This window comes from Nycticebus coucang, chromosome 4 (genome assembly GCF_027406575.1).
Source record: "Nycticebus coucang isolate mNycCou1 chromosome 4, mNycCou1.pri, whole genome shotgun sequence".
Taxonomy (NCBI): domain Eukaryota; kingdom Metazoa; phylum Chordata; class Mammalia; order Primates; family Lorisidae; genus Nycticebus; species Nycticebus coucang.
In genome coordinates this window covers 86,106,701-86,129,046 of record NC_069783.1, presented here as the reverse complement: position 1 = coordinate 86,129,046, position 22,346 = coordinate 86,106,701, and the positions used below count along the sequence as shown (strand labels likewise).

The 22,346-nt window shown below is 41.6% G+C and overlaps 1 protein-coding gene and 2 non-coding genes across 3 annotated transcripts in view; 2 read left to right on the top strand and 1 right to left on the bottom strand.

Annotated features, from left to right (window-relative positions):
* Positions 1–10,342, top strand: part of EIF2AK3 (eukaryotic translation initiation factor 2 alpha kinase 3) — an 84,627-nt gene extending 74,285 nt beyond the window's left edge. The window contains exons 15-17 of the mRNA XM_053588075.1: positions 2,857–2,958; positions 6,684–6,746; positions 9,170–10,342. Of these exons, the coding sequence (XP_053444050.1) occupies positions 2,857–2,958; positions 6,684–6,746; positions 9,170–9,370 (366 nt within the window). The 3' untranslated portion in view covers positions 9,371–10,342. The remainder of the gene's footprint in view (positions 1–2,856; positions 2,959–6,683; positions 6,747–9,169) is intronic.
* LOC128585091 (U6 spliceosomal RNA) lies at positions 4,986–5,088 on the top strand. Its single transcript, XR_008379839.1, has one exon. It is a non-coding gene; the product is annotated as a U6 spliceosomal RNA (small nuclear RNA).
* A 10,132-nt stretch (positions 10,343–20,474) lies between the features above and the next one.
* LOC128585285 (small nucleolar RNA U13) lies at positions 20,475–20,578 on the bottom strand. Its single transcript, XR_008380002.1, has one exon. It is a non-coding gene; the product is annotated as a small nucleolar RNA U13 (small nucleolar RNA).
* Between the last annotated feature and the right edge of the window lie 1,768 nt (positions 20,579–22,346).

Below are 22,346 nucleotides of genomic sequence, written 5' to 3'. Positions count from 1 at the left end.
CAAGACTCAGGAGACACTGTCTTACAATACTTAGTATCAAAAGTTTTAATTTTCTTATCCTCAGAGTAATGAGCAGTGCCCACACTTCCTTCATTCTTGGTTGTAGTTACCAAGAATTACAAGCGAACTACCATTGATTTAAACTCTGAAAAGAGATGCTATGTTCTGCCTCCCTTGAGGATTTGTACTTCCTTATTTGTTTAGGTATTTTGTAAAGCTAACTTTTCATGTGCTCATCAGGCAACATTTCTTTTTTTAATACATTTAATAATATTTTAAATATATATTTAATAGGGCAGCGCCTGTGGCTCAGTGGGTAGGGCACTGGCACCATATACGAAGGGTGGCAGGTTCAAACCCGGCCCTGACCAAACTGCAACAAAAAAATAGCCGGGCGTTGTGGCGGGCGCCTGTAGTCCCAGCTGCTCGGGAGGCTGAGGCAAGAGAATCACCTAGGTCCAGGTTTGGAGGTTGCTGTGAGCTTTGTGACACCACAGCACTCTACCAAGGGCTATAAAATGAGACTCTGTCTCTACAAAAAAAAAAAAATACATATATATATATTTAATAATGCATTATATTATTAATCTTTCCTCTATGTAGGGGATATGGAAGATATAGAGATGTATAAAAAAAGTAAAAATCACTTACAAAAAATCTCTAAAATACTGACAGCAGTTAATTATTTTCTTCTATGTGTGTGTGTATGTATGTATATATACACATCACACATATCTTCAATATTCGTACTTTATTTTGGAAAACAAAATTTTGAGGGGATTCTACTCTAAAAATTTAGATATACTATTAAAATATAAACATTTCCCTTATTAAATATTCTTAGAAAATGCTTGCGTCTACATTGTATATGTTCTGTTCATCAATTTATTCAATATTTGTTGTGGACATTTTAGTTACTTATAAATTTTCTGTTAGAAATATCACTTGTGGTTCTGTGCCCATAACTCAGCATTTAGGGAGCCAGCCACATGCACTTGGGCTGGCAGGTTGGAACCCAGCCTGGGCCTGCTAAACAACAATGACTACTACTACAACAACAACAACAAAACAGCTGGGCATTGTGGCAGGCGCCTGTAGTCCCAGCTACTCGGAAGGCTGAAGCAAGAGAATCGCTTAAGTCCAAGAGTTTGAGGTTTCTGTGAGCTGTGGCGCCACAGCACTCTACCAACAGCGACATAGTGAGACTGTCTCAAAAAAAAAAAAAAAAGAAAGAAAGAAAGAAATATCACTTGGGTAACTATCCCTGTACCCAAATCTCTGTCCACATTTCCATCTACCTTAGGGTGGATGAAATTACATGGGATTATTAAATAGGAATAAACATTTTTTTTTTACCAAGTTATTTCACATGAATTTTTTTTATTTTTTTAATTTTGTATTTAATTGTTTTAGTTTGAAGTTATTTTATTTTATTTATTTTTCTTTTGAGACAGAGTCTCACTTTGTGGTCCTCGGTAGAGTACTGTGGCATCATAGCTCATAGCAACCTCCCACTCTTAGGCTCAAGTGAGTGAGTCTCTTGCCTCAACATCCCAAATAGCTATGACTATAGGCACCTGCCACAATGTCTGGCTATTTTTAGAGACCAGGTCTCAGTCGGGCTCCAGCTGGTCTCAAACTCCTGAGCTCAGGGCAATCCACCTGCCTTGGCCTCCCAGAGTGCTGGGATTACAGGCGTGAGCGACTGCCACCATGCCCAGCCTTTACATGGATTTTTATGTATTTATACTCTGCAAGTGGTGTGAGGCTGACCTTTTCACTGTTCCCCTGAAGCCTTGTTTTTGACCATATTTTCTTTGAATACTTCCCAAACCCTAGGGATGGGAAGTAAGAGAGGGTTCAGGTCCCTGAGGTCCCTTAGAAGGAAGGAAGGTGATGCAGCTGATGTGGCCTCTGAGCTTTTCTTCAGCTTTTCTGTAACAGAGGCAGAAGCCAGGGAGACAGATGCCAAATGCAGGTAGAGGGGAGGTTCTGGAGGGATCTTAAAACCTGGCAACTGCCCTGTGACCTTCCATCCCGTGAAGAATTTCCAAAATGATACCCTTCTTTGGCTGTTTGTCAAATGTCAAGTTAAAGAAATTTTCACAAATAAAAGGGTTCTTCTGAGCCTCCAGGAGGTCACTTTTAATTTGAATGAGGCTTTATTTAATGGGGTAGTTGAGTTGTAATTCATTTGTTCATTTTAGCAAATGAGTATTTATTGAGGGCTTTCTCTATACTGAGCCCAGTGCTAGATGATGGCAACACAAAAGAAGCAGTTCCCTTCCCTCCAGGACTTTATAATCTAGTTGTGAAGAATAAGAAATATACACATGAAAAATACAACCAAGAATGCAAAGTAGTCCGTAATTAAGTGCTGGAAGGAAGGCTAATCACAGTTGATTAGTGGTTTGGAGTAATGAAGATTTTCTCATAAAAATGGATGAGGACTAAGATGATTAGAAATGAGAGATTTGCTTTAGATAGCATTTGCTTTGAAAAAACTTCACCTCAGGCGGAGTTGAGCAGCTTTTACTGGCTTCCACCAGCTTTTTTTTTACGCTTCACCATCTTCATCACAAGGCTCCAGGTTTCTGCTGGGCCTATTTTACTGATGCATATCTCAGCTCTATACCTGGGCTTCCCTTCTGTAATGCTGAGTGCTTTAATTACTCTTGGTGTAGTAAGTTGAAGAAAAGAGGCTTGAGAGATTAACTCTTTGCTGACTTTTTTTACATATAAATTTAAACCAAGAAGTGACTAAGTTAACTTTGGGATTCAGTAAGGCTGTAATATCAATTGTAGTATCTCAGTGTTAATTTGTTTTTAATGCTTTTTCTTTACATGGGATTTCAGATTCATGGAAACAGCTATTCTCATAAAGTGGACATCTTTTCTTTAGGCCTGATTCTGTTTGAATTGCTGTACCCATTCAGCACTCAGATGGAGAGAGTCAGGGTAAGTACTCCCCTCCTAAAAATTGTAAAAGGTTGAAAAGAAAATAATCTAAAATTTACAAGAGGCTCGGTGCCCATAGCTCAGTGAGTAAGGGCGCCAGCCATGGCCTGCTAAACAACGACGACAACTGCAACCAAAAAATAGCCTGGGTGTTGTGGCGGGCTCCTGTAGTCCCAGTTACTTGGGAGGCTGAGGCAACAGAATTGCTTAAGCCCGGAGCTTGAGGTTACTGTGAGCTGTGATGCTACAGCACTCTACCAAGAGTGACATAGTGAGACTGTCTAAAAAAGAAAAAATAAAATTAACAAGAGAAAGTTTTGAAAGACTATTATTCTTAATGCCAGCAAACTTGTTAACTAGAAGATGTCATGTCCCTTGTTTTTTTTGTTTTTTTTTTTTTTTTATTGTTGGGGATTCATTGAGGGTACAATAAGCCAGGTTACACTGATTGCAGTTGTTAGGTAAAGTCCCTCGTCATGTCCCTTGTTAACACAGGGGAGAGTTCTAGACTGTTTGCTTCCATGTAAAACTCAAGTTTTCAAGAAATCATTTAGTTAGATTTTTTGTGCCTAGATTTTGCTGAAGTTCATCGTAATTGCACTCAATAAGTTTGTAACAAGTGAAAAGCTAAGGGAATCACAGGGTAAGGGGACGGGGGAAGGGGTGGTGAGTGCAGGAGGAGGGAGTGGTGATGGGTGGTGGCCAGAGATTTTTCCAGAAGACAGGCTGCCGCAAGCTCATGTATTTAAACGCTGACAAATTAAGCATATCAGTTTTTTCCTCTCTAAATAAATCAGTGATCATAGCTTTCAAGGTAGATGATACTGGAAGTCTTTCTAAATAGGTCTCTTCGTAAGTGGTTACCCTAGCAATTCTAGTGTCTGTCCCTGGTGTTTAACACCATATTTCCAAAGTTTGTGCTCTTAATCACTATTTCTTAATAGATCAATTTTAGAATATACCTATTGATTTCTGGCATGGTAGAAAAGGGTATAATTCTCACATAAAACCAAAGGACTCCTATCTTTTAACTAAAAGGACCTACCAAATGTTCTGTACAATAAATGGGGAAAAAGGCAACCAAAATAACTTAACTTTCAAAACACCAAAAATAAAAGCCCTATAAGCTTCCAGAAAAGAAAATAAAACAGGGCCAAACTAAGTAAAGGATCAGTAATCAAATGGGATCAAAGTTTATGTAGTTATGGCCACGCGCCGTGGCTCATGCCTGTAATCCTAGCACTCCTAGGAGGCTGAGGCAGGAGGATCCCTTGAGCTTAGAAGTTTGAGACCAACCTGAGCTAGAACAAGATGCCCTCTCTACTAAAAATAGAAAAATTAGCTGGGCATTATGGCAGGTGCCTGTAGTTCCAGCTACTCAGGAGGCCGAGGCAAGAAGATTACTTAAGCCCAGGAGTTTGAGATTTCTGTGAGCCTATTAGTAGATACCAAGGCACTCTAATTTAGGGCAACAGATTGAGGCTCTGTCTCAAAAAAGAAAAGAAATTTACATGGTTGTAAGTACATTAAAGAATATTATCAAGAAAGTGAAAAGACAAGCTAGATGTGGTGACAGCCTTATAGTCCCAAGTACTTGGGAGACTGAGGCAGGTGAATCACTTGAAGCAAGAAGCTCAAGGCTGGAGTATACTGGGACCATTACCATGAATCACCACTGCACTCCAGTTTGGTCAACATAGTGAGATCTCAAGCTGGGCACCATGGCTCACACCTGTAATCCTAGCACTCTGGGAAGCTGAGGCAGGTGGATTGTTTAAGCTCATGAGTTTGAAACCACCCTGAGCCAGACTGAGACCTCATCTCTAAAAATAGCCAGACATTGTGGCAGTTACCTGTAGTCCTAGCTCCTTGGGAGGCTGAGTCAAGAGAATCACTTGAGCCCAAGCTATGACATCATATCACTCTACTGGGGGCAAGAAAGTGATATCAAAAAAAAAAAAAAAAAAATTTAAATTTAAACTTTTAAAAAATAGTAAGATCTCATCTCTAAAAATAAAAAGGAATGCTTGCTTTAGCAGCACATACACTAAAATTAGAACGATACAGAGAAGATTAGCATGGCTCCTGCGCAAGGATGACACGCAAATTCATGAAGAGTTCCATATTTTTATTGGTACTAATGTTCTTGGGTGCAGAAACTAAGATTCCAGTAAGCTAAGTGACTCACCCAATTGAATTATCTTTGGGCTTCACATCCTATTAAAAAATAAATAATAAAAAGGAAAGTGAAAAAATACCTAGAGAATTGGGAAAAATATTTATAAATCCCATTATCTGAAAAATGTCTAGCATCCAGATATAAAGGGTTATTACAACTCAATAAGAATACAACTCAATTAACAAATTGGCAAAGCAATATACATTTCTCTAAAGAAGATACAAGTGGCTACTAGGCACATGAAAAGATGTCCAGCATAATCAGGCATTAGGGAAATGCGAATCAAAATCACAATGAGATCCCACTTCCCACAACTTAGGATGTCTGTAATAAAAAAAAAGTGACAAAGAGGCTAGTGTTAGCTAGGATGTGGAAGAAACAGAACCCTTGTACATTGCTGGTGGGAATGTAAAATGGAGCAACTGCTATGGAAAATAGTTCATCAGTTTCTCAAAAAGTTGAACATAGAATTACCATTCTACTCCTAGGTATATGCTTGAGGGAAATGAAAATATAGACAAAAACATGTACACAAACGTTCATAATAGCCAAAAGCTAAACCAACCCAATTGCCATTCAACTAATACACAGAAAAACAAATTGGGGTATATCCATACAAAGTAATACTATTCAGCCATAAAAGGAGTGAAGTATTGTCATGGGCTATAACGTAGGTGAACTTCAAAAACATTATGCTAAATGAAAGAAGCCAGACACAGAAGTCCACATGTGTATGACTCCATTTTTGTGAAGTATCCAGAACAGGGAAATCCCTAGGGACAAAATTATATTAGTAGTTGCCAATATTTTCTCAGTGTTTCTATATAGCTATTCTCTGTATGTGTAGTGTTCACATATACATATGTATGTATATAAATGTCTGGACCAGGTGGCGCCTGTGGCTCAAGGAGTAGGGCACTGGCCCCATATACCATAGGTGGCGGGTTCAAACCCAGCCCCGGCCAAAAACTGCAAAATAAATAAATAAATGAATGTCTGGACCACATATATACAGTTGTCCCTTATCCGGCCCCCCTGCAGATGCCAGAATCTGCAGATGCTCAAATTCCTTGTATAAAAGGGTGTAGTATTTGTATATAGACTATGAACATCTTTCCATATACTTTAATCATCTCTAGATTACTTATAATACCTAATGTAATATGCTATGTAAACAGCTGTTGTGCTGTAGAATAATGACAAGAAAAGAAGTTTGTACTGTTTCGTACAGATAACAACTATCATTTTTTCAAATACTTTTGATCTGTGGTTGGTTGACTCTTCTGCCACAGAACCCGTGGGTACAGAGGGCCAGCTGCGTGTGTACATATCCATTCCTCCTGTATTTTGATGATCTGATGGAGTGTACATCTGGGAAGCACTTCATATAGATTACCTAGTTCAGAAAAACTAAGTTTCCTGTCTGTTTAATATATAACTTTTCTTCTTAGTTATTCTATTAGATCATTAATTTTTTTTGTTTGTTGAAATAGATTCATATGTCAAAATAAATTTAAAAATAAGTAACACTTTTGTTTCTCTTTAGACCCTCACTGATGTAAGAAATCTCAAATTTCCACCACTGTTTACTCAAAAATATCCTCGTGAGGTACGTATACCTTATATACGTATAATTCTTATCTTCATTTTTTTCTAATGATATTTAGAACTTAAAGAGTCCTCAACAGTCAACTCAGTCTCTCCATTTTACAGATGAGAAAAGTAAAGGTCTAGTGAGGAAAGGGAGCTGCTCCCAAGATCGTGTGATTTGTTAAAACTGAAGACTGGACCACATGTCTGGCTTCCTCGGCCCAGAGTGCTGTGCTCCCTGCCACATGATCTCCTACGAAATTTGTACATTGAATTTTCTTGAATTCAATGTTGAATTCAAATATTGAATTTTATTTTTATTTTTTATTTATTTATGTATTTATTGAGACAGAGTCTCACTATGTCACCCTCCATAGAGTGCGTGGTATCACAGCTCACAGCGACCTCAAACTCTTGGGCTTAAGACATTCTCTTGCCTCAGCCTCCCAAGTAGCTGGGACTACAGGAGCCCAGCTATTTTTTTGCTGTTGTTGCGGTTGTCATTGTTGTTTAGCTGGCTAGGGCTGGGTTCAAACCCATCAGCCTTGGTGCATGTGGCTGGCAACATATCCATTGTGCTACAGGCACCAAGCCAGTATTTTATGTTTCTTTTTTTTTTTTTTTTTTTGAGACAGAGTCTCACTATGTCACCCTCAGAAGAGTGCTGTGGCTTCACAGCTCATAGCAACCTCTAACTCTTGGGCTTAAGCTATTCTCTTGCCTCAGCCTGCCAAGTACAACCGCCACAACACCTGTTTTTTGTTGCAGTTGTCATTGTTGTTCAGCAGGCCCAGGCTGGGTTCGAACCCGCCAACCTCGGTGCATGTGGCTGACACTATAACCACTGTACTACAAGTGCTGAGCCCAATTTTTTATGTTTTTAAGGATAGTCAAGTAAAGCAGTGGGAGTGGAGAAGGGACAAAGTAATCTGTAACTGGTTGTGATCAGTTGTAAACACCACTGCACTCGAACCAGCCTGAATCATCTTAAACAAGTTGAAGTAAATAGTATGTGTTAATCAAATTGGAAAAAGTCAAAATTTATCTTTCACTATTATAAGTACAGTGAAGGATTGCATTAAAAATGACCTTCATAATAACATACTTAGTAGGTATGCTTAAACGAAATGTGTTTTACTAAACATTGTTACATTTTTGCAAAGTTGATGAAGCTATTCCCAGGGTGGCTCATAAGAGCATATGTTAACATTAAAAAGGATTTTTAAAAATCAAGAAAAGGAGTGAGGTATAGCTCACTCCTATAATCTCAGCATTCTAGGAGGCCAAGGCAGGTGGATCACTTGAGCTCATGACTTTGAGACCAGCCTGAATAAGAGCGAGACCCCGTCTCTAAAAAACTAGCTGGGCGTTGTGGTAGGCTCTGTACTCCCAGCTACTCAGGAGGCTGAGGCAAGGGATCATGAGCCCAAGAGTTTGAGGTTGCTGTGATGCTACAGCACTCTATCGGGAGCAACAAAGTGAGACTTTGTTTCTAAAATAAAAATTAAAAAAATAATAATAATAATCAAGAAAAGATATTGGGCTCAGCGCCCGCAGCACAGTGGTTTCAGCATCAGCCACACACATCGAGCCTGGTGGGTTCGAACCCAGCTCAGGCCAGCTAGACAATGAGAACTGTGAAAAAAAAAAATAGCCGGGCTTTGTGGTGAGCGCCTGTAGTCCCAGCTACTTGGGAGGCTGAGGCAAGAGAATCACTTAGATTAAGTGATTACAGCCTAAGAGTTACAGGTTGCTGTGAGCTGTGAAGCCACAGCACTCTATCGAGGGCAACACAGTGAGACTATGTCTCAAAAAAAAAAATGAAAAGAAAAGGTGTTGGTTGCTAATCTCTGGCATGAATTTTTTTTTTTTTTTTTTTGTCGCCCTCAATAGAGGGCTCTGGCATCACAGCTCACAGCAACCCAAACTCTTGGGCTTAAGCGATTCTCTTGCCTCAGCCTCCCAAGTAGCTGAGACTATAGGCGCCTGCCACAACGCCCGGCTTGGCATGACTTTTTTAATTAAAATTTTTATTGAGGTCATTATACACTTATATGCAGTTGTAAGATGAATTTATTTTTAAAATCCAATGATGTCTGTTATTTCAAAGATGTGATTTTTAAAACCCTTTATTATCACCAATTACTCAAAAATGGTCCATGTTTGTTTGGAGCTGAGATTGGCAAGCCAGGGCCCACAAGTCAAATCCAGCCAGCTGCCTAATTTTGTAATAAAGTTTATTGGAACACAGCCATACCTGCTAATTTACATACTGTCTTAGGCTGCTTTTGTTCACCAATGGCCAAATTGAATAGTTGCATTAGACTGTAGGACTCATAAACTTAAAATATGTCCAGAAAAATTGTGCTGGCCCCTGATTTGAAAGATTGTTCAGTGATGTAAACCTGACCCTTTTATCACGAAACAATTTTTATTTTTCAGTATGTGATGGTTCAAGACATGCTCTCTCCATCCCCGATGGAACGGCCAGAAGCTACAAACATCATTGAAAATGCTGTATTTGAGGACTTGGAGTTTCCAGGAAAAACAGTGCTCAGACAGAGGTCTCGCTCTCTGAGTTCGTCAGGAACAAAACATTCAAGACAGTCTAGCAACCCCCATAGCCCTTTGCCAAGCAATTAGCCTTAAGTAGTGCTAGCAACCCTCATAGGTAGAATAACCCACCTCTTAGGAATGTGACTTGAAGATTTTGTTCTTCGCTCAATTGTATTTTGGACTACTTTTTCTAAGTCAAATTTAAACTGGATTTGAGGGCATAACCTAATTTGAGTAAACTCTTAATTTTTGCTGTACTTAGCAGAGGACTCTAAATCATATGTGGTCCTTGTTCTTTGTTAGTCTCTTGACACTGGCTGGCCAAGCTTTATAGCCTTCACCTTTTGCCTAGGGAGTTAGAAGAAAACCCTAAAATAGAGAATTAAAATGGAAATATTTTTATAGCACAGAAGAATGAAAGTCCACTCATGTGGTAACTATATTGTTCTAGAAATATGCTTTCTAGCGACTTGATGATTTTGAAACTGATTTCCAAAAAAGCTGACTCCATTTTTGTCCCTGGTGGGTAAATTAGGAATCTGCACTATTTTGGAGGACAAGTAGCACAAATTGTATAACGGTTTATGCCCATAGTTTTATAGTCATATTTGTAGTATTAAATAGCTTTATTCCTTAGATGGTTCTAGGGAACATGTAGAGCTTTTTGTACTTTTGCCTCCAATAAAGGGAAAATGAAGTTTTTTTTTGTAGATTGGTCAAAAGTTCTGGCTTGAGGAGGAAAAAAGTTATAGTAAGAAATGGATCATATATTACAACTAACTTTTTTATTTTGGACTTTTTAGACCTAATGAAATCTTAAATGTCTTATATATAATCCTAATTTAGGTTGATACTTCCCCCAAACTGATTATAGGTACCAGTTTAATCATCTAACTTGCTAACATGTTTTTATTTTTCACTGTAAATATGTTTATTTTTTATTTATAAAAATTCTGAAATCAATCCATTTGGGTTGTTGGTGTACAGAACACACTTAAGTGTGTTAACTATTGTGACTTCTTTCAAGTCTAAATGATTTAATAAAACTTTTTTAAATTATTTGTGGTTGACTGTTTTAGAAGTTAGTCTCAAAATGGCAGATTTTCAAATTTATAAAATGAGATCGTAGGTCTGAGTTTTAACCCTACCTTTGAGCAATCTTATTCCTAACCTATTCCACACACGTCTTTTCTGTTATTTCCCAAACTTGGCAGGCCCCTTTCAGAATTCAGAATCCATAACTAAGAGACATTTGCTCAGTGTCTACTCTGTGCCAGGGACTGGGACTATAAGGAGGAAAAGGGCGGTGGCAATGCTTGCTCTGTTGGTATTGTGTGTCCCACATGGAGGCATGTGGCATGCTGGGCTAACTAGACACAACCAGTAAGGGTCAAAGAGCATGAGTATCTCCATCTTATAAATAATGGCTGCCACCCAAAGTTATAAACAATTTGTGAGCTGGACAAACACTTCCCAGTTACTTGTGGCCAACTGTGTATCCAGACTGGCACGTTGTCTTAACTTCCACGGGTTCTGCTTGGCTCCTGGCCACCCCAACCCCATTGGCTTCATCTCTTGGTTGGCCATCTAGGGGTGAAGACTTGTTGATTTCTTCCCAGCACACCCCACTCAGTCCCCTGAATACTCTTTGACCTCCACAAGCCCACTAGGAGCTAGCGGTGGCAGGTATTACCATTACTATTACCATTCTGCTTATGGTCAAGCCCAAGCCCAGAAAGTGCTATGATTTGACCAAGGTCACAAAGCCAGCAAGAGCAGAATGGGACCGAAACCTAGGTATTCGATTCCTAGTCAGCGTTTTGTCTGCTCTCTTGTACCAAGCTGTCTAAGGATTTGTAAATTCCTGCACAATATAATCAGGCTTTCTTTGATTTTAGTCCTGGGTCTGCTTTTGCGGGTTCCAACAAGAAAGGAGGCATGCAGATGGAGCTGGGCCAGCAACACTTAGCATGTCCACAGCAGAGCCAGGACAGATCCCTTTCTACCAACTCCGAACACTAAGGCCCCTTTGAGTGTTTGCTTTTCTGAAATCTTTCTCTCACCCCAACCCCAAATTTGCCTCTGTTTTGAGCATACTTTGTACTTAGTAACACTTAATCATTATCAGCTACAGATGAGCCAGCAAGTCAGCCTTCATTCATTTCTAAGGTCCCAGAGGGTAGAGCACAGCTGCTTCCTATAATGCAGCAACCTCCAGCAGAAAGCTCAGGACTTGATTACATATGTGCAGAATTAAATTAGAGGAACTTAAGTATAATGCCAACGTAGCTGCAGCCCTCAGGAAATAAATAGCCAAATGGGAAGATGAGAAATGTACTAGTTACAGCAATAAAAATTTGACAGAACTGAAGAAGGAATAATTATCCTGATGCTAAAAATAAAAGTCTCAAACCTTAGAAGTCTTCTAAAGGAAAGAGATCTTGTGCTTTAAGGACAAGAGAAATAGACTCAGACTCTTGGTAGCACCCTCAGGGCTCCGCCTGGTGCTGGCCTCCATTGGTCTAACTCTAACTCACTGCCCTTCTTTTGGGAAGGATATCACGGGGAGAGTCTCACACATGCCTGTTGACACCATGCCACAAGGAAGCACACATTATCTTGTGGGTTCCTCCTTCAGGGAAGCCGCAGTACTGAGCTGAGATTCCTCCCCCAGAGATTCTAACCCTGCAACTACAGTAACTGCCACCAGGTGGCTCATTTTTACCTTTTTCCCCAAGTACAGCCCTGAGTTGCTTAGGAAGAGGATGCATTCTGAGAAATGCCTCCTTAGGCAATTTAATTGTATGAACGAACATCTTTTTTTTTGGCCGGGGCTGGGTTTGAACCCACCACCTCCGGCATATGGGACCGGCGCCCTACTCCTTGAGCCACAAGCGCCGCCCTGAACAAACATCTTAAAGTGTGCTTACACAAACCCAGGAAGTATAGCCTACTGCGCACCAAGGCTATATGGTATAGCCTCTTGTTCCTAGGTTGCAAACGAGTAAAACACGTGACTGTACTGAATACTGTACGCAATAATAACAATGGTATATTTGTGTTACATACCTAAACATAGAAAAGGGACCACCTGTGGTCCGTCATTGACCAAATGTCATTATAAAGTGTGTGATTGTGGCAGATAGCCGAGAGCTGAGATAAAGAACATTCTTCAACCTGCAGAGGTATTCCCCACCCCTAAACATTCAGCACATCATGAGAACAAGAAGTGTGTCAACAGGTAACTGATATAAACATGACCAATATTACAAAATTCAACTATATAAAATCTCATAATGCTTTTGTCACAAACGACTTTTAAATTTCTTATGTGGACAATGGCTTAAAACTAAAATAGAGGAACAATGTATACCTGGCTACTTCCAATAAGTCTACTTTTAGAAATTCTTAGTCTTCTTCATTCCTTCCTCAGTGCCTGGAGCAGCAGAGTAGCTTTCTTTTCTGTTTCTTCATACTCCCAGAACTAAGAAAAGGTTGGGGAAGGATAAGGAACAGCCCATGTGAAGGCTTGGAGGGGAGGGAGGAGAAAGGAAGAGAGCTATCGGTGGCGAGGGTGGGGAGAAGGAGACCAATTTAAGAATTAATTGTAAGCACAGTGGCTCACACCTGTAATCCTAACAGGCCAAGACTGGTGGATCGTTTGAGCTCAGCTGTTCTCTTGAGTTCAGGAGTTCAAGACCAGCCTGAGCAAGAATGAGATCCTGTCTCTACTTTAAAAAAAAAAGAAAAAATAGCTGGGTGTTGTGGCAGGTGCCTGTAGTCCAGCTACACAGGAAGCTGAAGCAAGCAGATCTCTTTTTTTTTTGCCAAGGCTGTGTTTGAACCCACCACCTCTGGTATATGGGGCTGGTGCCCTACTCCTCTGAGCCACAGGTGCTGCCCACCTTCTTTTTTTTTGAGACAGAGTCTCACTATGTCGCCCTCAGTAGAGTGCTGTGCTGTCACAGCTCACAGCGACCTCCAATGCTTGGGCTTAAGTGATTCTCTTACCTCAGCCTCCCAAGCAACTGGAACTACAGGCGTCCACCACAATGCCTGGCTATTTTTCAGTTGCAGCTGTCATTGTTGCCTAGCTGTTCCGGGCCAGGTTCTAACCCACCACCCTCAGTGCGTGTGGCTGGCGCCATAACCACTGTGCTATGGGTGCAGAGCCAAACAAGAAGATCTCTTAAGGACAGGAGTTTGAGGTTGCTTAAGCCAAAGCACTCTACCAACGGTGACAAATTGAGACTCTATCTCAAAAAAAAAAAAAAAGGTCTCTCTTACCACCCTCTGCTTCTCTATGAGAGGGACCCATTTCCAACTCCTTTGGAAGTGCTCAAAACTTTCTTTGTTCTTCCTAAATAAAATTTCTCTTTGTTAAGAAAAAAAAATTAAGTTTAAGGCAGAAAGGCCAGGACACTGGAATTAACTAAATATAGAGCAAAGTGAAGAGGGCTCCTGAGTTTCTGATGTGGAAACTTGAATAGAATCCAGAAGAAGGAGGGTACAGTTTGGGCACAGAAAAAATGACAAGTGTTTCCTTTTGAAGATGAGGTTTTCCAAAACTCTGGTAAAATGTTAGGACATTAGTAAAAAATAAGAAGCCAGGCTGGGTGCGATGGCTCACACCTGTAATCCTAGCACTCTGGGAGGCCGAAGAGGGTGGATTGCTTGAGCTCATGAGTTTGACACCAACCTGAGCAAGAGCAAGACCTCAACTGAGCCCAGAGGATCACTGGGACCCAAGACTTGGAGGTTGCTGTGAACTATGACACCACGGTACTCTACCCAGGGTGACAAAGTAAGACTCTGTCTCAAAAATCAATCAATAAATAAATAAAAAGAAAAACTGAGAAGCCATAGAAATTTCTGAGCTGAGGAAGGACATGATGAGAGATTTTAAGATCACTGTGGCAAGTGAGGAAGGTGGTTGACTAGAGCATAAAAGAGCTGGAGACAGGAAACCAGGCCATAGCCTTCATCCAGCAAGAGATCAGTGGGCCTGAGCCGGGGCAGTGGGAGCTGCAAGACACCGCTTCCTTGTCCATCAACTGGCCACGTGCTGGCTCTCAACAACCAGAGGAGAATCCTCTAACACTGTTAAGTTTGAGCTTTGAAAGGTGTCGGGGTGCTGTAGTGAGTGGCTCCCTCTTTGGAAAGGACCTGTTGCTTCCCCACGTGATTTTAGCTTTTACAGAGCACATTGTCATAAATGATAACAACCCCAGGACCAGTGCCTCTCTTGCTAGCAGCAGGAATGTGGATAGGAAGAGGGAAGGAAACTGAGGAGTGTGCTGGCCCAGAGCTCTCCAGCCACTCAGGAGGAGCCTGGGAAGATTTTTACTACTCAGAAAGGTCACAAACCCACCCAGAAAGGTCACACCTGCCCAGAAGGCAGGAGATGTTTTGATACTGAGAAGTAATGAAAGAGAAAGGGTTTTCTCTCTCCAAAGGGATCTTTTGAAGACATACTCAATAAAATGGCTGAATAAATGAAGATATTTAGTATGTTCATACTATAGATGTTATGCAGCTATTAAAGCAAATGAGTCCAGTAGAATAAGTGGAATTATTAAATGGTTTATTAAGCAGATAAGTGATACTCTCGGGCTCTAGCAAACCTCTTGCCTCAGCTGGGACTACAGGTGCCCACCACAACACCCAGCAATTTTTAGAGACGAGATCTCACTCTTGCTCAAGCTGGTCTTGAACTCCTGAACTCAGGCAATCTACCCACCTCCCAGAATGCTAGGATTATAGGCATGGAGCCACTGTCCCTGGCTAAATGAAATGTTTTCATGGGCATGAAGTTTTGGAAGGATTCACACCAAAGGCTACACCATGGTTGGGGGAAAGTGGGAGGACATTATGAACTTCAATACTCATCTTAGTATTGGTTTGACTTCTTTCCTACAGAGGTAGGACTTTTGCAACTAATAATAGTAAATTAATAAAAGAAAAAGCAAAGTAGTAAACATTTACAATATTTTAATAGATCTCATATTTGTATTCTGCTTTATAGTTTATTTGACATGGTCTCATTTAACTTTACTGGGACCTCTGCAAAGCAGATATTTGCATTGCTATTTTACATGTGAGGAAACAGAATGCAGTAATTAAAATAATTACAGTAACATAACAGGAAGCTTGTAATAATCTACTTAGTCTCCCACCCTTATTAGCATAACCATTCCCACTTCTCTGAATTCTCTCCAATCCAGAGGGCATTTTAGAGAAGTGACAGGTGACGAGACTGGGCTTTGGAATTACAGCCTGCTGCATTTCTTCTTACTTGTTTACCATTTTCCTTCAGCTCTGGATCTGTTTCCTGAACCACAAACAGCACAATATGAAGATGTTAAGATCAACATACATAATGGTAAGCAATAAATCTGAATTCAGTAGAGACAAAATGAAATCACAACTTCAATTTCCTGAACTCTTCAAGTGGACACAATTCAGTGGAGGGTTACTGTGAAGATTAAGTAACACAAAACTCCGAGCTAAAGAGTAGAACCTCCATAGCCGGCCACCTCCCTCCATTAACCACCTCCTTAAGTTGAACTAATTTCTTTTTTTTTATTATTTTTTTTATTGTTGGGGATTCATTGAGGGTGCAATAAGCCAGGTTACACTGATTGCAATTGAAGTTGAACTAATTTCATAAACTAGACATGCACCACATGTACGTGTCAGTACAGTAGGCCCAGTTCCTTATGTTGACCAGTTTGATACAATCCCTTGGCTGGTCAACTTACAAAGGTTCTACTGTATGTGCAATATATGCAAATCTATGATGGTACGGTCAGAGAGAAAGGTAAAGAAAAAACCTCTGCCTGTCATGGTCGGTTACTTAAGGAGTGGAAAAGAAGAAAACAGGAGGAAAAGAAAGAAGGAAAGAAAAACAAGTGCATATTAAAATATGCAGTATATAAAACTTTATTATGTTTCTGCAAAAAATATAGACATCAAATATGCCTGTGACAAGGACTGGGTGAGAGTAAAATGTTTTGCAAATATGAAAGTGTGGTTATTTTTGCAGCACTTGTGGCTCAAAGGAATGGGGCACTGGCCCCATATGCCAGAGGTGGCAGGTTCAAACCCAGCCCTGGCCAAAACTGCAAAAAAAAAAAAACACACACACAAAAAAGAAAGTGTGGTTATTATTCAAGTACTCAAGGAATGGCCTTTGTTATCTGAGGGTCTTGGGCCTGCTATGGGGGGTGGGGCGGAGCTGAGAATGCCTCCCTTTTTCCAGGCCTTTGACCCTAGCCTGCAGGTCAACTGGGAAGTTATCCAGGCAGTCTTCCCTCCTTTGCAGCAAGGCCAGTGGGTTTGGAGATGAAAGATAAGGGGATGCAGAATAGATATTCAGGCTAGGGCGCAGCCTGTAGCAGGAATTGTTAGTGCACAGATCCAGGTGCGGGGAAGAAGGGCTCAGCTGGCCATGTGGGGACAACAGACATCAAGGCAAGGGGCCCACAATGCTCTGGGTTCTATCCCTCAAGGACCTTGTGGTTGGAGAAGAACTGGGTGTCACCGAGTCAGTCTAACGCTAGTGTTGGGTCCTTCTATTGGAGAGAGGTGAGGGGCAGGGGTGCACATGAGTACCACGGATGATGGGAATGCGTGGAGAAGGGGAGGTGGGCTGGAATAGTCCGTCCACCCCACAACACCCCCAACCCTTGTCAGTAGTTACAGCCCAGTCTGTGTTGAATGGATCCACCCCACTGGCAGCAGAGGGTAGGCTCCAGGGTGAGTTTCCAAGGCAAACATTCCTGAAACACGTACTGCATACTAAGTCACAAGATCTCATTTAATCCCCTCAACAACCTTGAGAGATATGATGGCTCCCATTTTACAGAAAAGGAAACTGAGGCTTACTCAGCCCAAGGAGTTTCCCCCAATGTGTGTAATCAGGCAAATCAAAGGTGAATACTGTAGGGGGTTTTGTTTTTTGAAAAATGAAAAGAACTTGATCTGGCTACTCATCAGGGAAATGTAAATGAAAGTAACAATGGATCCCATTTTTTCTATTAAATGGCAAAAATTATAAAGATTTGCCTAAGCAAAAGTGTGATGAAACGATTCTCTCATGGACTGTTAGAAATACAAACTTGAATGCATTTTTATGAATTTTTCTGTCAGTATCTGTCTCAATTTGAAAGCTAATTTCCCAAGAAGCAGTAATTCTACTCTGGGAATATATTCTTTAGAAATAATCACACACATATATATATTATATATATTAATATTAACCTTAGTGGGAAAGGCAAGTAAAGGAATTGGGGGGTTGTTTTTGTTTCTGTTTTGAGACAGAGCCTCACTCCCTCACCCTGGGCAGAGTGCCATGATGTATCATCATAGCTCACTGCAACCTCAAACTCTTGGGTTCAAGAGATCCTTTTGCCTCAGCCTCCCTAGTAGTTGAGACTGGCTACAGGCACTGGCTACCACGCTGGGCTACTTTTTCTATTTTTAGTAGAGAAGGGGTCTATCTCTTGTTCATGCTGGTTTCCAACCCCTGAGCTCAAGCAATCTACCTGCCTTGGCCTCCCACAGTGCTAGGCAGGATTATAGGCATGAGCCACCACACCCAGCCTTTGTTTTTGTTTTTAATGTGATTTACCCACTGTTACAGGGCTACCAGGAAATATGAGGCTGGAAGTCCAATCAATTCCATCCAGTCACAATACTCAGTCTTGGCCATAATAACTGTACTCTGGAATCTTCAGGACTCAGAGCCCATCTTCCAAGTGCCTGTGCTGTTCACCCACAGCAGAATCTCCATCTCCACGGGGTACTCTTAGAGATGAGGTCTCACTACATTGCCAAGGCAGGAGGACAGTGGCTACTCACAAAGCTTACTGCAGGCTATAACTCCTGGGCTCAAGCGATCCTCCTGCCTCAGCCTCCCTAGCAGCTGGGACTTCAGGAACACCACTAGGCACCCTACAACTTCCAAGACTTAAAGAATCAAAAACTTTAAGAACCTAGAAGATGCCTTTTTAAGATATTTCTTAGGTGATTCCAAGGTACCACTTCTCAGTCTTGACACCATATTAGAATACTGGAAATGTTTGAAAAACTGCCTCATCCCACAGCACCCTACTGAAGGCAACAACGTGAGATTGTTAAAGGGGAAAGGAAAAGCAAACAAACAAAAATAGCCAACATCCAGGCCATACTCCAGCCTATAAATCACAACCTGTGGGTGTGGGGTCCAGTCATCAGGATTTTGTAAAGCTCCCAAGTGATTCCAAAGTGCAGACAAAGCTGAGAACCACAGGCCTCATCTTCATAGTGGCTACAGGGCTGGGAACATCAGCAGAAATGCAGAATGTCAGATCCACCCTGACCTGTTGTATCAGAATCCATGTTTTAACGGGAGCCCTAAGTGACTCATGTGTGCATCAATGTCTGTGCTAGATTGCAGTGAGACTAGATTTATTTTAACCCTCCTCCGGTACTAGCCCTACCCTGACTGATTAGAGGACAGACAGGCTGTTACTAACAAAATAAAATGCACCTAGGCCATGGTTCATTCTGCTGTTACCTCCTGAGCAACTCCTAAGGGGAAGGGGCTGTTTTAGAGGCCCTATAACTCTTTCTCCAGACCCTTAAAATCTGGACAACACAGGCTAAGGGGAACTGGTTTCGATACAGTACAAGTGCAGATAATCAGAAGTAAATCTAGCAAAATTTCAGATGCACCCAGGTTGTTGTCAGTGGTCACCGCCACCTCTCATGGGACTTCAGAACTAGTCTCCCCACATCCAATCAGTCCTAAACCAACTCATGCTCACAATGACAGAGACCATTACTCAACACAATTCTGGTCATGCTATTTATTCCCTACTTAACATCCTCCGAAAGCTCTTAGTCATGTTCAGATTCAAAGTCAAATTCATGAGCTCAGCATACAAGGCCCTCCACCAGCTGACCCAGCTGATCCTCATGTACCCCAAGTTTGAGAACCCCCACATGCCCATTCTGCTGTTCAGGAGTAAGGAGAAACTCTGGCCTTTCTACAAGCTGCCATGCTCCCCAGCTCGTCTGTCTGTGACTTCGTCTACTCCCTCTATCACATTAACCCTAACCTTCTGGAATCTCCTTCCAGGTTAAGCCTCAGGATCACAGTTTCTGTGAATCTCCTCCTGATTAGCCCTCATCCCAATGAAGAGCCGAACAATTGATCCTTAGGAGGAGATGTCTGATCTGACTTCAGAGTTGTAGACCTGTCCAGTGAAAGTAGTAAGTCTCTGTTCCCCAAGACACAGTTTTTAGGAAGTAAGACCATCTGAACTTGTACACAATAGGATACAAGTTTAAATGTGTGTAACAGAAATGCAAATTACCAGAGGCATATACCTATGGTTCTTAACCTTGGCTGGGGAGCTTTTTAAACATCCAATGCCTCGGCTACACTCCAGACCAATTAAATCAGAAATTTAGGGGGATGGAACGGGTATCAGTATAGTTTTTTAAGCTTCTCGGATGATTCTAATGTATACCCAAGGTTGAGAAACATTGGCTTAAACAACTTGTGGTTTCTTTAATTCCCCGAGATGTTCCAGAGCAAATGTGACTGTGCACCACTCAGGAATCCAAGTCCTTCTGTCTGCCATTTCACCATCCCTAGGGCATGGCCCTTATCCACAAGGCCCAACTTGGCTCACAGCTGGTCCAAGCAGCCTAAGAGAGATATAGGAGGGGAAATGCACAACCTGGGTAAGGTGCATACTTCATGTTTGCTTATGACTCATTGACTGGAATTTAGTCAGATGGCCACATTTTTATGCAAGGGATGCTGGGAAATGTAGTCTTTATTCCAAGTAGCTATGTCCAGCCAAAACACTTAAGGATTCCATCAATATAGAAGAGAAAATGGCTATGGGAAGACCCTCAATTTCTCCAGGGAATTGTACATCATGGTGAACATAGGGCCCACTGTATTTTCCTGGTTTCTAAACAGCTGTGAAGCTGTAATCTGGATTGTAGCAGAGCCACCAGCTACTGAGTCAGCCCATCAATGCTGGGGCTGGGAATCTGTGCCAGAATAAGTCCCCAGGTGATGCTTATGCAGCCCAGCCAGGGACTGGGCATGGGTACCACTTTGTTAGATGACGCAAAAGTCTTCTCCAACTCTGCATTCTATGACCCCAACGTATAACTTTTTTTTTCTTCATGTCAGACGGGTAATGTGCTTACGTGGTAACAAGATTTATGGGAGGCACATCTCATGCATGCGCATGAAAACCCAATCATCATGCCTATGATTTACAAAAGGATTCAATGTATAAGTTTTTTTTTTTAAATTTAATGCTTCAGGCTCGGCTCCCATAGCACAGTGGTTACAACAGTGGCCACATGCACCGAGGGTGGTGAGTTCAAACCCGGCCCAGGCCAGCTAAACAACAATGACAGCCCCAACAAAAAAATAGCTGGGTGTTGTGGCGGGCGCCTGTAGTCCCAGCTACTTGGGAGGCTGAAGCAAAAGAATCACTTAAGCCCAAGAGTTTGAGGTTGCTGTGAGCTGTGATGCCACGGCACTCTACCAAGGGCAACATAGTGACTGTCTGTCTCAAAAAATAAATAAATAAAATGGATCGAGGGAGGTGAAGGGATATGCCCAAGTTCCTCAGTGTTTAGGAGGAAAATTAAAACACTAGTATTTTTTTTGTTTAAGCGAAAGAACAGAGTTTATTGAAAGATAAGAGATAGAAAAGACAAAGAGGGAGGGCGGCACCTGTAGCTCAGTGGGTAGGGAGCCAGCCACACACACCGAGGCTGGCGGGTTTGAACCCGGCCTGGGCCAGCTAAACAACAATGACAACTGCAACATACAAAAAGTAGCCGAGCGTTGTGGCAGGTGCCTGTAGTCCCAGCTACTTGGGAGGCTGAGGCACGAGAATCGCTTAAGCCCAAGAGTTTGAGGTTGCTGTGAGCTGTTATGCCCACAGCACTCTACCAAGGGTGACATAGTGAGACTCTGTCTCAAAAACAAAACAAAACAAAATAATGCTTCAGATAGTGCACGTGCCTGTTTATAATTTCGAACAGTGCTAAAGGATAGGAAGTAAACCTCTCCCACCTTTCAGCCCCAGTCCCCCTCACCAGGGCAGTCCCTACTTCCAGTTTGTTGTGTGCGCTCCCAGTAATCTTTCAGACCCACATGGGCCATAGGTAGGAGTTCACTTTCGCCCCCAATGAGAGGAGAGGATATGCTCAGCTCTGTGTCACACTGTGTTCGTCTTCTAATTCATAGCGACCATTCCGCATCTGTACACGTAGCTGTCCGTGTTCTTTTGATGGCTGCACTGTAAGGCCAGTTGATGGACATTTGGATCGCTTCCAGTACTTTGAAATTGTCGTACAATTAATAGTGTTGTGAATCTGCTTGTACAGAGTGCTCTAAGGATTCTATTGGGATAAATTCCTAGAAGAACTGCCGGGCTGAAGTGTAAGTGCATTTTTTCCATCCAGGAAAGTTGTACCATCTTAAAGTCCCGACAACAGTGGGTGAGAGTTGGCCTCTCTGCCTTTCTCAACACTGTCATATTAATTCTTTAATCCCTCCTAATCTGATGGGTATAAAATGACATCTCTTTGTTGCTGACACATGCATTTATATGATTATGAAGTTAAGCATCTTTCCATATATTTTATTTATTTATTTATTTATTTATTTGGAGACAGAGTCTCACTATGTTGCCCTCTGTAGAGTGCTCTAGCGTCACAGCTCACAGCAATCTCAAACTCTTTCTTAAGCAATTCTCTTGCCTCAGCCTCCCAAGTAGCTGGGACTACAGGCACTCGCCACAACGTCTGGCAATTTTTTTTTTTGTTGTTGTTGTTGTTGTTGCAGTCGTCATTGTTGTTATAGCTGGCCTGGGGCGGGTTCGAACCCACCAGCCTTGATGTATATGGCCAGTGCCCTATCCACTGAGCTATAGGCCCCCATCTGTCCATATGTTTAAATGCCATGTGTTTTTCTTTTCTGTTAACTTTCCATGATTTTTTCCATTTTTATGCCCCTCTTGCTGTGAACTTCTCAACA